We start from the raw sequence: 16,490 nt of genomic DNA on the forward strand, positions 1-16,490 counted from the left end.
TGGGATTGTTAATAACATCAGACTCATCCTTTAGGGTCTGACATGTTTCTCCATCTGTTTTAGTAGACTCTGTGCTTGAGAGTTTCAAAATGTAATTTCTGGCTAAAATGCCTCAGCAGGGGCGGCCTCTAGCTCACCCAGTAAGAGCGTTGGCCCCATGTAGGCTGAGTCCTGCAGCGGCGCAGGTTTTGAATCTGACCTGCTGCGTATCATCCCCCATCCCCCTCCCCCTTTCATATCTATCCACTTTCAAAAAATAAAGGGAAAAGCCCCCAAAAAATTATCTTAAAAAATAAAATGCCTTAGCAGTACATGTCTTCCTGTCAGGGAAGTCTCGCTTTGCCAGACCTTCCTCCACAGACTTAGTCCACACAGCACTCTGGGATAGGAGAAACACACACCATCTGAAATTCAACCTTGACAAGACTGAGCTCCTTTTCCTTCTAGGGAAGGGCTCTCCTACCCAAGACCTGACTATAACAATTGACAACTCTGTGGTAGTCCCCACCCAGACTGCTAGAAACCTGGGTGTGACACTTAACAACCAACTCTCCTTCACTGCCAACATTGCTGCAACTACCCGATCATGTAGATACATGCTGCATAACATCAGAAGGATATATCATCTTCTAACGCAGAAGGCGGCTCAGGTTCTGGTTCAGGCTCTAGTCATCTCACGTCTTGACTACCGCAACTCCCTCCTGGCTGGCCTGCCTGCATGATCTGAGGAGCAGTTAACCATAGTCCTTATAAATCCACCGTAGCTTAGAACGTCAACACAAAGAAAGCGGAAGGTAATGGACCGGAGAAATCCCCTAAATGAATCGTCGTCGATATGGACTATAGTCAGGGTTATACTGCATCTTTTTTCGCAGTTAAAATTTTGATGCACAGATGGAAATACTAATGAACCACACTGGGAAGAAGCTTGACTTGAATTCTGCACTACTGGAGTTTGACTGCAAAACAAAGTACCAAATCTAAGAACATGCAACATTAAATATGGGACCAAAATAAGCTCTATTGTTCATTCAAATCTAGCGATGATAGATCCTCTTACCATCTCCAAACACTCATTACACTGTTTTGTTCTTTCTTGCTGTCAAACTTTATGAATCTGTCACTGCACAATCTTGTCACAGTGAATCTCAATGTGCAGATTAATTACCACTTTAATTTGTTTTGCTCTCTCAATAGGTTTTTTGTTAATGAACTTCCATATGCTGCCATCTCCACTCTGACTAGAACATGGTATAATAGCGGCATTGTCCCCCAAAAGTAACAGCCTGTTCCTTCAGTGTCGACAGCCCTGTTGTTCCTCTTAATTCGATATACATTATTCAGTGATTGACAGTGTGATTCTGCAGCAAAGAAACAGAGACACAGGTGAAGTTAATTCATCTTTATTTCATGCCTCTACATTTCATAAGAAAGGACAAACTCAGTAGATTTCATTCTCTTTTCATAATAAAGCATCATCTCTCTAGTATTTCACTCTCTCTCTCGTATAGATTTATCTTTCAAAATATAGTGAATTACTTACTCTTATGTACAAAGTTTCTCTACTGTGTTTGAACTGAAATTGATTTATTCAAGTGAATTGAATACAATAACACTATTTAAATTAGATACATGTACAATTTGGTTTGTAATCTGGATAAACTGCGAGCACTGGGAATATCTGAGATATTTGCTCAGCAACTTTTTACAGTTTAAATATCAAGACCACAGAGTCTACTGTACTCAAAAACAAAAACAAGGTTTCAATGTTGCTATTCAAAATATTTATATTTTCCCCGATTTTATTGTTTTATTTATTTTTACAGAGCTTGAATTTTTATAGTAAATATAACTCACAACACAGTAGTCAAAAGGAAGCAACGAGGATCGAATGAGCAACTATTTCATCTTCATACCTTCAAACCAGCAGCTTCTGGTGTGAGACAAATACTGTACTTTAGAAAACCTTGTAGAAAGCCGTATGTCAACAACAACAATATGGTGACTCGTTGGTTGTTTCAACCCAGCTGGGCGTGCATTGTGTTGCAGGGATGTACTGTTGGAGATGCTGATGTGCTAGGAGCAGTCAGAGACTGGGACTTGGCATGGAAGCAATGTCATGAACACAACAAACTTGAGGATCTTCTGTGCTCCAACAGTACACTTCTCAGTTAATGCCAATATGTGAGGGGTTAAGGTAGGAAAGGAAGTTCTGCAAAGAAGAGAAAAATTTAAAAAATCAATCTCAAACATGTTGAAATCACCGTAAATCATATGTAAGTATAAATAATATATTTTGCTACTGTCTTTTAAAGGTAAACATGTTGCCACATTTATAGCTACATAATCTTCAGGTTGCAAGGTTCAATATGTTTCTAAAATGAAAAGTTAACTTCCTCTGCAGCTTTTGGAGGAACTGGTTTTAATCACAAATCACTACAGGGATTGCTTTGTGCTTCTCATTATCTTGCTCATCCTCAGCGGTCCGAAAGGGTCTAAATTGTCTGTGTGGTTGGAGTTTGTGTTGGCTCATGTGATGGTCAGAAGTTGTTGCTTGGCAACACAGGACTGCCAGATACGATTTGCTGTATGAGGATTAAATTGAATTGCCAGGGGTCTGCCTCATCTGGACCCTATTACTCTGTATCAACAAAGTCCCCGGGAGTGATGTGGTCACCGCGCACCTCTTTTCATTCTGGAGCTGCTTAGAAAAGACCGCAATCTTTAAGGTTTTCTTTGATGATGATGTCTGTCACAGCGTTGAACACAATCTCGACGTTCCTTGTGTCTGTGGCACAGGTCAGGTGGGAGTAGATTTCTTTCACACCCTTCTTCATGTTCAGGTCCAAGAACTGCTGCTTGATGTAGTCGCTGGCGTCTTCGTACGTGTTGGAGCCTAAAAGAAATGAAGGTTGTGAAGACAGGAGCGGATTTATGAGAAGGTTCATGAGTTTTGTTGTAAAAGTACCCTAATCCTTCATCATACATTAATCCCTCTGCATCACGATGTCAGTCAGCTGACATGACGTAAGTTTAAAACATATTTTATTTGAGAGAGCAACGCTGAGAATCCTTACTTAATCAATTTAGTTTTCCTTATTTTTTTTTATCTGAGCAGTTTGCGTCACAAGTGAATCTTAATGTGTTGTGTTTGTCTGCATTCTAGTGCAATTTACCAATTGGTTTGCTCTTTATACATTCTCCTGGTATAGTCTCATATTAATCAAAGCTGAAACATGACTTGTTGGCAGCTGACAGTGATCCACTTTCACGGCATGCCTGACAGTTGTAATCTCACCATGTCCCTGTCCATCTAGCCTGATATTCCCACTGCTACAGCAAACTTAGTCCTGTCATTTAACTCACAAACCGTTAATGCAGCATCAGTCAGTCTTACCATCATAGTCTGGAAAGCAGATACTCAGATGGACTTTCTTGATCTTTTCTTCAAACAGATCCTTCTTGTTGAGGAAAAGCACGATGGAGGTCAGTGCAAAGAATCTGTGGTTGCAGATACTGTTGAATAGATGCAGGGACTCATGCATGCGGTTCTGAAAAGGTCAGAGAGAGATTGGTTGAGTTTACTAGCCGACATGTCATCTCATGTTTTACGATCAGGTAGTGGAGTGTCAACTCACCACTTCGTCATCCTCTACCAGCACCATGTCGTATGCACTGAGAGCTCCGCAAAAGATGATGCAGGTCACACCCTCAAAACAATGGATCCACTTCTTCCTCTCTGATCTCTGGCCACCCACATCGAACATCCTGTTCACCACACAGAAAGTCACAACAAAGTCAGTCCTTGACATCACTGGTGTGAGGTTTATTCAGTTTTGCTGGTGTCAGACTTTTGTTTAGGGCCCCCTTGGGAATTACCTGAAGTGCAACTCTTTGCAGGAGAACTGCTCTTCAATAATACCAGTTGTTTTGACTCGAGATCGCAGCACGTCCTGCTCAGTGGGGAGGTAGTCTGGCTTGGCAATTCTGTCCATTTCGTTTAGGTAGCTGAGAACAAACGGCACAGGAATCAGGCCTCAGATATGAAATCATCTTTATCAATAAACACTAAGCCAGCAGCCTCTTAGTTTTACATGTAACCCCTCTACTGCCCCAATCTCAGTAGTAGACATGGACTCACTAGCCAGCAGAGTCGTTCAGTTGGTACTCAGCAGCTCTATCAAAGCCGGCCTGCACACCAGAATCTTTCCACAGCTTTATGATGACATCAGACAGTTCAGAAGGCATTGTGCCTTCTTCAATGGAGTCTGACAAGTTCTGCAGCTTCTGTGCAAGCTCCTGTGGTATTAATGCACACAGAACAAAGATCCATCAACCCCGGCACAGTACTTCTATTTATAGTATAATGTTAGTCTGTGAAAATGAGCTACAATGAATAACAAGTTAATCATGTCTGGTGTACATCTTTGAAGTGTCATATGGGACCTGTGAGGTGGACGAGCCAAAATCAATGGCCAGCATCTCCATGCCTCTGATGATAGCCAAAGCAGACTGCAGGATGTTGCCATAGATGATCGCTCTGAACTCCAATTGTTCCTCTTTTGTGTAACCACCTTGATGCAGAATCCTGTGCAAAGGTAAAAGTGTTTTAGTTCAGGGAAAGGTTTTGCTACAATAATCCTCTGCTGAGCTGGTTGGAAATTGATATATCCCTAATATATAGAAAATTGTTATAAATAAGTATAACAAGTAATTTGTGGAAATAAGAAATACTAGGATCTTGAAAGATACTCAGTTTGGATGTAAAAAGTCAAGTTCATACGATAGAGAAACAACCTACAGCGCCACCCTGTGGTGTGTTTCTGACTACACTCAGCTCTTAATGGCCAGGGTGTAATTAACTGCACAAAACAAGTGCTGACAAATCAGAGTAAGCGGATGTTTGCCCTGTTGACCTCTTGTCAAAAGGCTTGACTGCAAGTGAAACAGACAGAGATGAGGGAGCTTTGGCCTGCTGGTTGTATGCCTGACCGATAAAAAAAGCGTTCATTGCTTCCCACTGACATGGTGTGGATGACACAAAAAAAACAAATATTATCACTTATTTTAATACTTACTTCATTTGTTTTACGATGGTGCTTTTCCCTGACTCACCAGCACCTGGAAGAGAATAAAAGGTTAGCAACAACACACATAACTGCTATGTCTCTCTTTGACATGCCACTAGAGTAGAAACACACTGTAAAGCCATGAACAGCCAAACAATGTGCTTGGATGATGCAATTCAATTTAAAGGAGCAGTCTGGCCAAAATAAAGTGCGGTCTACCTGTTACCTGTAGATAGTTTCGGGATGAGTTTTTTAAGTTTGCAGTTGTCTATCTTTATCACATCATTATCTAGAGTTATGCTAGAGTAACTTATAAGTAACATCTCTATGGAAATCATGATAATGCTATTCAAAAAAGTCCACTAATCACTGTTTTTGTATTCAAGTTTCCCTGTCTATCTCCATGCAAATAGATGTGTTAAAAACTCATTTTTCATATATTGTCCTAAAGCCAAATGTAAACAATATATGAAATATTAATGAATATAAAATTAATGTACAGAGGCACAGAAAAGATACTCTATAGCGGAGTAAGCAGAGCAAACTATATAAGTGACACATGTAACAAATCAGCTACAGGCAATAAGCAGCAGACTTTTGTACATTGAGCACCTTATCCTTTAACAAATGCCACTGAACTCCAGTGTGTTGGCAAACATCTCCCATCTTTAGCAAATCAAACTGAATAAGGCAATCCAGACAGGACGAGAAACACGTTTCATTGTTAGGGAACGCTTTCACTGAATGAAATGTACCTTGTGCATACATTGTACATTAATGCATCATGTGGAATGCTGTTATATGCAATTCAAATCATAGTTGGATGAGCTGGCTAAAGAAAAGCTTGCAGGCAGATCAGGCTCACTGCAGCACTGTAAGCTAACTCAGACCAGAAGGAATTTATCACAGCAACCAAAGCCGGCTGTCCTGGAGCCACATTAGCTCCATCCTCAGACTTTAATGCTTGAGCATTTAAAGACACTCGTGTGGCCTCATCCAACCCTCTCTGGGAGAAACTATTGGGTTTTCCTCCGCTAGCATGTCATTAGCAAGTCTTTGAGATGAGGTAGTAAAGGTGGCACTGTGACAGTATCCAGACTGGTTTTCATCAGCTGTGAATATTTAATGAAGACTGCCTTTATCTTCTCTGTGAGTCATTCTTTCACCTCATGCTCATTAGCAAATGTGACTTTAGGCTTTGCAGTGACATTAAATCTGGGCTTTAAAGGGGAGCTCTGTGTCCATTTTTATCCTGCTGAAGATACCATATATTTTATATATATATATATATATATATATATATATATATATGTTTTTACTTTTGCTAAATTAAATGGTGCATATATAACTGTAGGAAATTTCTCAGATTCCATAAAGACTTGTAGCTTAATAGTTTTGGAAGTTCCCAGTAACTAACTACATTTAGGTTTCTTTGGTATATCCTTTTGGTGGAAGTCTTTGCAAAAGCTATTTTTGCGTATCCTAAATATTCAAGGAGTTCTAAAGTTTATTAAGACATGTAAAATTTCACCAATGTTTATTACTGTTTCGCACACCTGCACACAAGGAGCTAACCACAAATATGTTTAGTTCAAATAAAAATGTCACCAAAGCCCACAAGATGGCACTCTTCTTATCTTTACCCACTTATTTCTGATCTCTGATACTATACTAAGAAGCTCCCCTGTGAATCTAATGGAAGTAGATATTAAGTCTTTGAATAGTCTTTAAGACACATAGATTACACTCTGAAAGAATAATGCAATGTTGTTAGACATAATATTTATGGTTTTAGTAAAATAATTTCTCAATTAAATACTTGATTTTAAACATCCATCACCGTCAATGCTCTGCAAAGATTGATTATTTAAAATAAAAAAAAATTTCACCTGACTTCTATTTGATAACATTATTGTATGCATTATTGCATGTGTTATGTCACAAAAAACAACTCTTTCATAGAATCAGCAATAATCTAAATTTTTTTTTTTACATTGTCTTCTAGATTTTCATCAAAATGTTTGCTGGTAATTTGACACCATGAATGTTGATGCTATAACGTTGGTGGGAATAAATACACATTTTATACTTTCTGTGCGAGTTGAGGGATCAACAAAGACCTCACCAAGTGGATCTGCACTAAACCAGTTAGCTAATCGGATTGACATATCACAGCATTTAGACCAAAGGCTATGATTGTTTTAAGCGCCAATGTCATGAAAAGTCATTTATTTTAAGACAGACCGAAGACAATCTAAGTACATTTTGCCACTACTTTTTAAAATTGAATGTCTTTGTCAATATATATATATATATATATATATATATATATATATATATATATATATATATATATATATATATATATATATATATATATATATATATTTCTGATGCTTTCATGGCTAAAGCCTTTGAGCCTCTGAGACATTTTAAGTTATGCAACTTCTTTAAAACAACTCACCATAATGGTAAAACCACAACTTTAAAACAGCTGCACAAACTCAAGTCTCTACAGTATTGTATGTGTAAGTATAAGAAGTTAATGTGAAAGGTTTATACTTATATTTTGTTTTTAGTATACTTTCAAATCTGTTCTCTAAATTCTTTAAAAATATTCTTTTTTGAACTTCTTCTCAGATCCTTGTGTTAGCTGTTCATGCTGCAAACTTATCTCACTTATCTCCCTCTACTTTACTCCCACTAATGCCCTCTCAGTTTGCACAAGCTAAAACAGTCCTCCCCTCTTTCTAATAAAACTAATGTAGGGCTTTATCCAGAAACAATTCATCTGCACAGCCTGTAAATCCTCTGAGCATACCATATCTTACATCTAACTAAGCAGAGAACAGCTGTGTTGGAGCAGTTTGATGGCTCAAGGTGGCTCATATCCAAGATTTGAAGACTATGCAAAAAAATGAGTTAATAAACTCAAAGTGAAGCATCCATTGTTAACTTATGAATACATTATTATGAAATAAATAACCATCTGCTACATAAACAAACTCTCATCCTAAAATTTAGAACCATTTGTGAACCTCTCAGGGTTCAATGTAAGCTGACTAAAATATTTTCAGCTACAATAACAGAATTATTTATCAGTTACACCTGTTGAGTGTTGGCTGACTGCATGACTCCTGTTCTTCTCTGCAGACCTGAATCTCCACTGAAAAGTAGTTCAATCAGAGATGGAAAGTTAAACGTCAGTTTGTCAAGTACTGAATCTTTTGACGTGAAAATCCCTCAGTCTGAGCACTTTGCATCACCTGCAATCTGGGAGGAAAAAGAAAACTTGTTGCAAAAAAACTATTCATTAGTTCACTTACCAAGCAGTAACAGCTTGACTGTTTTAGCATCCTTATCAGCATCTTGTTGGAGTTGTTTTTCCAACTCCTTGGACTTTTTGTCCTCGGCGCTTGCTCCCGCACCCATGCTTTCTTCCTCCGCAAACTCAAGATCCTCAAGATAAGAAATTTTGACGGTTCTCTGTGAGCTGAAGAGCAGAGAATCTGGATGCAACACTAATCGTGCTGAAAGGCGATTTCCGAGCGGAAGGGGATTGGAAGGGAGGTGCTTGAGATTGGCTCCTTTGGCCCTTTTCGATTAGGTGATCAGGAGAGACCCGAACCTCTCAAGGATGAAATCACTTTAGCAGCTCTGACCAGCAGAGATCCACCCTTTAATTCCTTTTGCCTAAACCCCTGACTTAGGAGGTGCCTCTTCCTGATTGGCCAGCCAATCCAATTAGTGTAATAAGGGCAGTAGTGAATGATGTAAAGCAAAGGAGAAAATAAACTCTCACATAGGCTACCTGGGCTCAGTGAGAGTCATTGATCTCATTGATTTGATTTGTCCATACAAACAAAATGTGTGTAACTATTATTGTGTGTGTGTGTGTGTGTGTGTGTGTGTGTGTGTGTGTGTGTGTGTGTGTGTGTGTGTGTGTGTGTGTGTGTGTGTGTGTGTGTGTGCGTGTATACGTGTGTACCGAGGAAATACACTATGAATTACTCTGTTTCTACAGCTACGTTAACAATACAAACTCTATGTATTTATACATATACACTTAATTAGGTACACTTGTACAATCTAATGTAACAATGTACAATCTAACCGCTCTGCAACAACACTGTCAGAAAGGTCATAATTCTACTTAGTTTATTATTGAGGTTATAGTGGGTGGTGGTGTTGTACTAGAGTGCATTATATTGAAAGGTGTTTCTAATATTCTGCCCCTCTCATGTATGTAAATAGAGTGGACAAAATGTTTATCTCTAATGTAGTCCAGTTCAATGTCACTGCAAACTACAACCTCATTGGTAAACATGTAGTTAAACGAACAACTCTCTGACAGTGGCAATCAAAATGAACATTATTACCTTTATAAAGGCAGAATTTATGGCAGAGCTGGGTGTATTGGACCACATTAGATTATACAAGTGGCCAGTGAGTGTATAGATAAAAATGTGGTGACTGTTTTTAAATATTTAGAAAGAAATCACTGGGATCAATACGTCCATTTAATTAAATGTCTTGTAAATGTGTTGCTCTTCTGATGCTCATGCTGTATTTCCTGCCTGTTAGACTTTTGACTTCAATGTCAGTCACATGGATGAAGCAGAGAGGCATTAACGTCTCATTAACTACTTATAGTTAAGACGTTTAAATCCCAGGTGGTGTGGTGCATGCTAAATAAAGTAACTGTCACAGCACTGTGCTGTTCAGTGGGGTCTAAGCGATAACGTGACCTAATTGTGTTTCCCAAGTTACATCCAACATAATTTAAACTTATCTCAAAAATATTAATGTTTTCTTTTAGCCAGAGGTTGTTGCAGGATTGGAGCAGTTGATCTGGGAGCAGGTCAGCCCTGTGGGATTGATGGGTGGAGGTCAGTGGGACTGGTCTTAAGGGCTGTGACAGCCCTGTGTGTTGTAAGAGGACTTACACTGAGGTTATAAATTCAGTCAGAAGTCGGGTTGCTTATATGTTTCCCAACAAAGCGCGTCAGAAACAAAGTATTTACAACGTGTTGTTTAGTTTTCTAACTTTAGAGTCCCAAGGTCTTTAGTTAAGCTTTTGAATGTATCTTTTACTTTACATACTTTAAAAGCCTTGTATTCGACACAAGAGCATCATATTTTACAGTCGACTATCAATTACTGATGTAATGACTGACACTGCTATGGAAACATTTGTTGTATGTATAAGGATAGGTTTACATTGTTCAAAACAATGCTCACATGCCCATATTACATTGAAAGTATTATTGGTAGCTGAAATCATCCCTTCCTGAAGTGCTTCCAATGTAGGCTAAGTGATTAAGAACAAATGTGTTTTAAAGTTCAGCTGAATGTGAATTTAAAAAAAATATAAATGAATGAATGTGAATATTAAGTTCAACTGAACTTTAGAAATGCTTTTCTGTGGTGACATCTGCACTAGATTCTTGTCAGTGTGTCGATCTTCTGCAACACACTGCTGCAAAAACTGGCATATCAATCAAGAACATGTGATTTTAATTTATGGCTTTAACATAAGGAGATATTTAATACAGTGTGTGTTGTGTGACTACAAGCATGTTGAGACAGAAATATCTGCTTATCATTCATTAGTTTAATTCTTGTATGTTTTTGTGTTTAATGTGTTAATTACCTATGGCTAAATATGGCTAAATCTAGGCAGATGTGTTTGTTGTGTTTAACTTCAGCAATACATCAGCAGTAGGACAGTGTCTTTTAATCAGGCTTCAGTTTTGGAGACGCACCCAGTAGCTGTTTAACTGCACAGTCATCTACATCACCCCATAAAGCTTTTTTTATTTTTTTTTTTTATTAAGTAGAATCTAATAAAAGCAGGCAGCAACGGCTCAACCTGAACACCATGGGAAATATTGTATTTTAAAAAGTCCTTTTGTAAAATTTGCTTGTATTGTTCGGCTGTGTTTCTGCAAGTTTATTGTAGGAGGAGCAGGTTTAAGAGAACTTGGGTCAGACAGTCCCAGGGCCAGCTCAGTGACGATCAAATAGGCTCAGCGGGAAGCTAAAGGATTGACAGACTGGGCTCTCTGAATAAGAAAAAGTGTGATACATGAACGGTGAAAGGTGAAAACTGTGCAAAAAAATGATTTCACAGTGTCCCAGTGCCTTTAAAAAATCTTTGTTTCCTGTTTTTTAAAGGTGAAAATATATATATATTATATTATATATACTTATATATATAAGTTCAACCTTACAGGCAATAAATACACTTGTATATCATTTCATTCCCGAGTCTTTTGTAAAACTTCAATAGCCCAACAAACATTAAAAAGGCGTACAATGAATGCATCAAAAAAACAATAACCCCACTTTCCCTTTCATACTGCTTCATTTGCACCATGTCAGAGTCCAGTTCTGTGCTGAAATACTGAACATTACACTCATGTCATCCTGCCTAAGCATGTAGTGCTAATTGCCTGGGGCAGGGTGTTTCAGGTCTAAATCCTCAAACGCTGTCAAGCAGGGTAATCGCAGTAGCACATCTAGTGATGGCGGCCAATCCCATTAGGAGGTGGATGGCGTAGCCCCGCTTTGTGCTCAGTCCCTGCGTCTCTGATCTGTTGACAAGATTACCCATTGAGCCTCAGATCAACCCAAGAGGTAGGGGATTAACACATTGTCTTTTTGGGGAGTGGGTGCAGGGAAACTGAACATGTAGGACTTGTTTTTAGCAACATACACATCACGGTGCAGAAAGGATGAGGTTGTACTGTAGAGCCTCTTTGAACAAACATCTGAGTAGGGAGATAAGCAGATAGATAATAATCCAACATCTCTGTTTAATCAATGATGTTCTTATATCCTATATCATGTCAGGATCAAACTGACATAAGTGTATCTTGTGCTTGATAGACACAGATGAATTGTGTGTGACTAGTGTGCCGTATGGTGATGTTACTTTGTAAAACCTCTGCAGACTCCATTAGGATGTCCCCACCCACTGATGAACTAGTGGGTGGGGACTAGTTTACTCGACAAGCTATTCTACAAAAAAATATAAATAAGTGAACTTCCTCAGATGATGCTTAGGGGAAGCTTGGTGACGCCCTAGTGTCTGCGTACTGTAGCAAGATGTTGTGATACTCGCCGTTAATCCTCTTACACAAAACATCTTGTAACTCCATCATATAGCTGCCATTAAAGCTTTAGTGCGTACATTTTTCATATTAATGAGCGTCCGTTACATTCAAGCCATTTCCAGATGAGTTGCTACAAAGCTAATTAAGACTATTAGCTCCACACAACTCTCTATATTTCTCAGTATGGCTATGTTCAGAAGAGAGCGCAGAAACTCGAGTGAAAATAATGACCACTTCTGAAGAGTCCATCATGTTTTTTAAAATCCTTTGTGTCCTTCTTGGCTACTAGCAAGGGGGGGGTGGGGGTGCATGCGCGACTAAGGTACTTAAAGTATAAAATTATTTTAATTATGCATCATACACATTTTTTATTTTTGTTATTTGTAGATTTTCTTTGAGTGAATGTTCTCAGTATTTCTGAGTGAAATTCAAAATATAACAACAACAATGGGGATGAGACAAATTACAAATATGAAAAAACCTGAAATTTGGGAATAAAAGCTTCAGAAACCAAAGATTTCCGTAAAAGTAATTTGATTGTAGCGTAGAATTAAAATGTCTGTCACTTGTGCAAAATGCAGAAATTCAGATAAATTGATCAAAACTGTGGAGCAGAAACAGAGTTCTGTGGCGCTGTTCACAGCGTCTGAAACTCCAACCCTTTGGTTCAACTTTCTTTCTTCTTTCTGTTTTCATCCACCTTTGTTCCTCCAGGTTCCTCCCACAGCCAAAAAATGTCTCAGTCAAATGTTTCTGTGTTTATGTCCTGTAACTGATTGGCCACACACTGTATGTGTTTTCCTGCTGTCTGCACAGTGCATGCTGGGATTATCGGTTAAAAGCACCTTAAACCAAATTATCTTCTAATAGACCTTTTTCACTGCAGCCATTTTGACATAGTAGGAAAAGCCCAGGTGTATTTAATAACATGAAAGATAGCTGCATTCCAATGAGGGGGGAGCCCATAATGTGCTTGCTGACTCACTGGAATAGTTTACTGGGACACTTAATGGAACTAAACCATCATTAATCTCATCTATTTCACCAGTGTTTTCCTGCTATGACAAGTCAGAATGTCGGCTGTGAAAAAGGTCTATTCTCTCGTCAATGGCTGCATGTATGTATGTGTCTTTGCCATTGGAGACAGCTGTGTGTCCAAGGTCAATGTATGTTTTCCTGCAGCTGAAGAGGGATTAACCACAGACAGATTAACTGTAGAGGCAACGAGTGAAAACTAGAAAATGCATTTCCTGCAGAAAATGCGTGGGAATGCTGAATAGCTGAATTGCTAAAGCTAAACTGGTTGAATAGCTTAAATCCGTAAGAAGAAGTTGAAGTAGTGAAAATAGTTGAAAAAGCGGAAATTGTTTTAATAAGTATGAATTTCATTAAAAAGTTAAAGGTTTATGCTAAACTGAACAGTTTGCTTTAAAGGTTGAATAATGACAAAATATGTAGAACACTGTGAGGTCTGAGTAGATTTTCTAACTGATAATGACTCACATATGCAGAAATATGAAACAAATTAATACTGTAATACTGTTAAAGATGAAAGTTGAAAAGGCTGAAAGAAGAAATATTTTCATTATACACTGCATAGAACGAAAAAGCATCAATCTGGCTGAGATGAGATGTGAAATATATTGCGTGAAAAGAATGGGGCCGAAATAAGTGGAAATAGAGGAAAGTGAGAAAGAGAGAAGGGAGAAGAGAGGATAAAAGGACAGAAGAGGAGAGAAGATGACAAATACTGTGAGAAACAGATAAAAATGCAGAGAGCTGTATAGACTTTTTCACGGCAGAGATGTTAACATGTCATAGCAGGAAAAGCACATGTATTCAAAACCATTACTGATGGCTGCATTCCACTTAAGAGAGACCCTGGTATTAAACCATTACTGATGGCTGCATTCCACTTAGGAGAGGTCCTGGTATTAAACCATTAATGATGGATGCATTCCACTTAGGAGAGGTCCTGGTATTGTGCATGCTGACTCACTGAAATATCTTACTGGAACACTTGATGGAACTGAGCCATCGTTAAGGTTATCATTGTCAGCTGTGCTTTTCCTACTATGACAAGTCAACATGTCTGCTGTGATAAAGGTCCATTCAAGTGGACTGTCTGTGAAAGGGTTTGTTTATAAACTTGCTTTGATGTCTGTGATGAGATCTCTTTGAAGTGTCATCAGTGTGTGTGTGTGTCTGTGTGTGTGTGTGTTTCCGTGTGTGTGTGTCTGTGTCTGTGTTTGAGTGTGAGTCTGTGTGTGTGTGTGTGTGTGTGTGTGTGTGTGTGTGTGTGTGTGTGTGTGTGTGTGTGTGTGTGTATATGTGTGGCTATGTGTGTGTGTGTGTGTGTGTGTGTGTGTGTGTGTCTGTGTGGATGTGTGTGTGTTTGTGTGTGTATGTGTGTGTGTGTGTGTCTGTGTCTGTGTGTGTGTGTGGGTCTGTGTGTCTGTCTGTGTGTGTGTCTGTGTTTGAGTGTGAGTCTGTGTGTGTTTGTGTGTGTGTGTTTGTGTGTATGTGTGTGAGTGTGTGTCTGTGTCTTTGTGTGTGTGTGTGACTTTGTCTGTCTTTTTGGGTCTGGGTGTGTGTGTGTGTGTGTGTGTGTGTGTGATTGTGTTTGCAAAATAAAACATGAATAGCTAAAGCTGAACTGGATGAATAGCTTAAATCCATAAGAATAAGTTGAAGAAGTCAATTGCCATCCTGGCCAAGGACACATTGGTTAATGTGCCACAGTGGGATTTGAACCCAGTCTGTCCACACCACAGCCACACACCATGACCACTGTACTATAGTCAGGACAAGTAAGCAATGTTCCTTGAGTACTTATAAAGCCTCCCTTTGATGTCTGTGTGTGTTTGCGTGTGTGCTTGCGTGTGTGCATGTGTGTGTTTGCAAAATAAAACATGAATAGCTGAATTGCTAAAGCTAAACTGGATGAATAGCTTAAAACCGTAAAAATAAGTTGAAGTAGTGAGAGTATAAGTTGAAGTAGTGAGAGTAGTTGAAAAAGTCAAATAACACCTTTGCCAGGAACATGATTGATGTGCCACAGTGGGATTTGAACATGGGCCCCCCACACCCTTGCCATGTGCCATAACCACTGCGCTATCTTCAGAACAGACAAACAATGTTCCTTCAGCACTTATAAAGCCTCTCTTTGATCATTAATCCCGACACCTGATTAGTGAGAGACAGTGTGGGAGAACTCTTCAAAGAAGACTTAATAAATCCACAACAGTACATGCTATTGAAACAGCAACTTGACCGTTAGAGACACACGGCCTTTGTGAACATATCGGTATAAAATTTATATGGATAAACATAAAAATGTGGGCATATCAGTGATTTAAAAAAGTGGTTTGTTCTGCTCTTTGCTGGAAAAGATGGACCTCTTTTATCATTGGAGCGGATGGAGGCAAATTTGTTATTCTCATCATTTGGAAGCTCGCTGAGCCAAAAATATGAAACGTATCACATAACTGAGCATATTTTTCGAAACTAGACAAAAATACCTACGTTTTGATGTATAAATTGTGTATGACAAGTAGATATTGTGGGCGTGAGAGCAGTTTTTGGAGAAGAGACAAAGATTATTTTTTTGAAGCTTCACCCTCTGAGCGATGACATCACCACTCTAAGCAGCGCAATACACACTCTGTTTAATCGATAAAATTTCCTGAAATAATCACTAAACTTAAACAGCTTTTTCACAAAAACTGTAAAAGATATCAACCTGAAAGGTAGACCCCGGATAGCTGAACATTTTGTGAACAGTTTAAAGTTTGAATCACGTCTGTAGGTGGAAGAATGTAGGAGGAGATACATGTTGAAGCAGAAGAGGATTTGAAGGCTTTGAAGCCTGCTCTCATTCACTTCAATGTTAAAAAAAAGTGTTAAAACGCTTAAAATTTTAAAAAGTATAAATAGTAGAAAAAAAGTTGAAGAAGTCCCATCATTAGCTGAAAGAGCTGAACATTTGAAACGTTGAATGGTTTAAATAGGTGAAAGTATGCAGAAGTTACGCAGAGCCAAAAAACGTACGGAATAAGAAAAATAAAGAACAGGATAACAATAGTTGGAATGCTGTTCAACAGCATTCCCACTAATAAGTCAGAGTGCACAAGGAGTGGAGTTAAGGTGATTTTGTTCATGGATACATTACAACAGACTATTTGTACTCATTCAGCTGTTTACTTACTGTCTGATACAGCAACACTTTGTCTTAAGCTATCTGCAACTCTCCATCACTGACAGGCACTGCATGAAACCACAGTTTCACAGCACCTGTTCTGTT

General features: G+C 38.7%; 1 protein-coding gene across 1 annotated transcript; it reads right to left on the reverse strand.

Moving 5' to 3' along the window:
* Positions 1 to 1,887: 1,887 nt before the first annotated feature.
* Positions 1,888 to 8,519, reverse strand: gnat2 (guanine nucleotide binding protein (G protein), alpha transducing activity polypeptide 2). The gene is made up of 9 exons (XM_028582195.1): positions 8,396 to 8,519; positions 5,079 to 5,121; positions 4,447 to 4,588; positions 4,142 to 4,299; positions 3,880 to 4,008; positions 3,639 to 3,768; positions 3,398 to 3,551; positions 2,685 to 2,896; positions 1,888 to 2,212 (listed from the first exon to the last, which is right to left on the reverse strand). The coding sequence occupies exons 1-8, from the start codon at positions 8,499 to 8,501 to the stop codon at positions 2,706 to 2,708; spliced, it is 1,053 nt and encodes a 350-aa protein (XP_028437996.1). The 5' UTR covers positions 8,502 to 8,519; the 3' UTR covers positions 1,888 to 2,212; positions 2,685 to 2,705.
* Positions 8,520 to 16,490: the final 7,971 nt, after the last annotated feature.

The sequence above is a fragment of the Perca flavescens genome, chromosome 7 (genome assembly GCF_004354835.1).
Source record: "Perca flavescens isolate YP-PL-M2 chromosome 7, PFLA_1.0, whole genome shotgun sequence".
Classification (NCBI taxonomy): domain Eukaryota; kingdom Metazoa; phylum Chordata; class Actinopteri; order Perciformes; family Percidae; genus Perca; species Perca flavescens.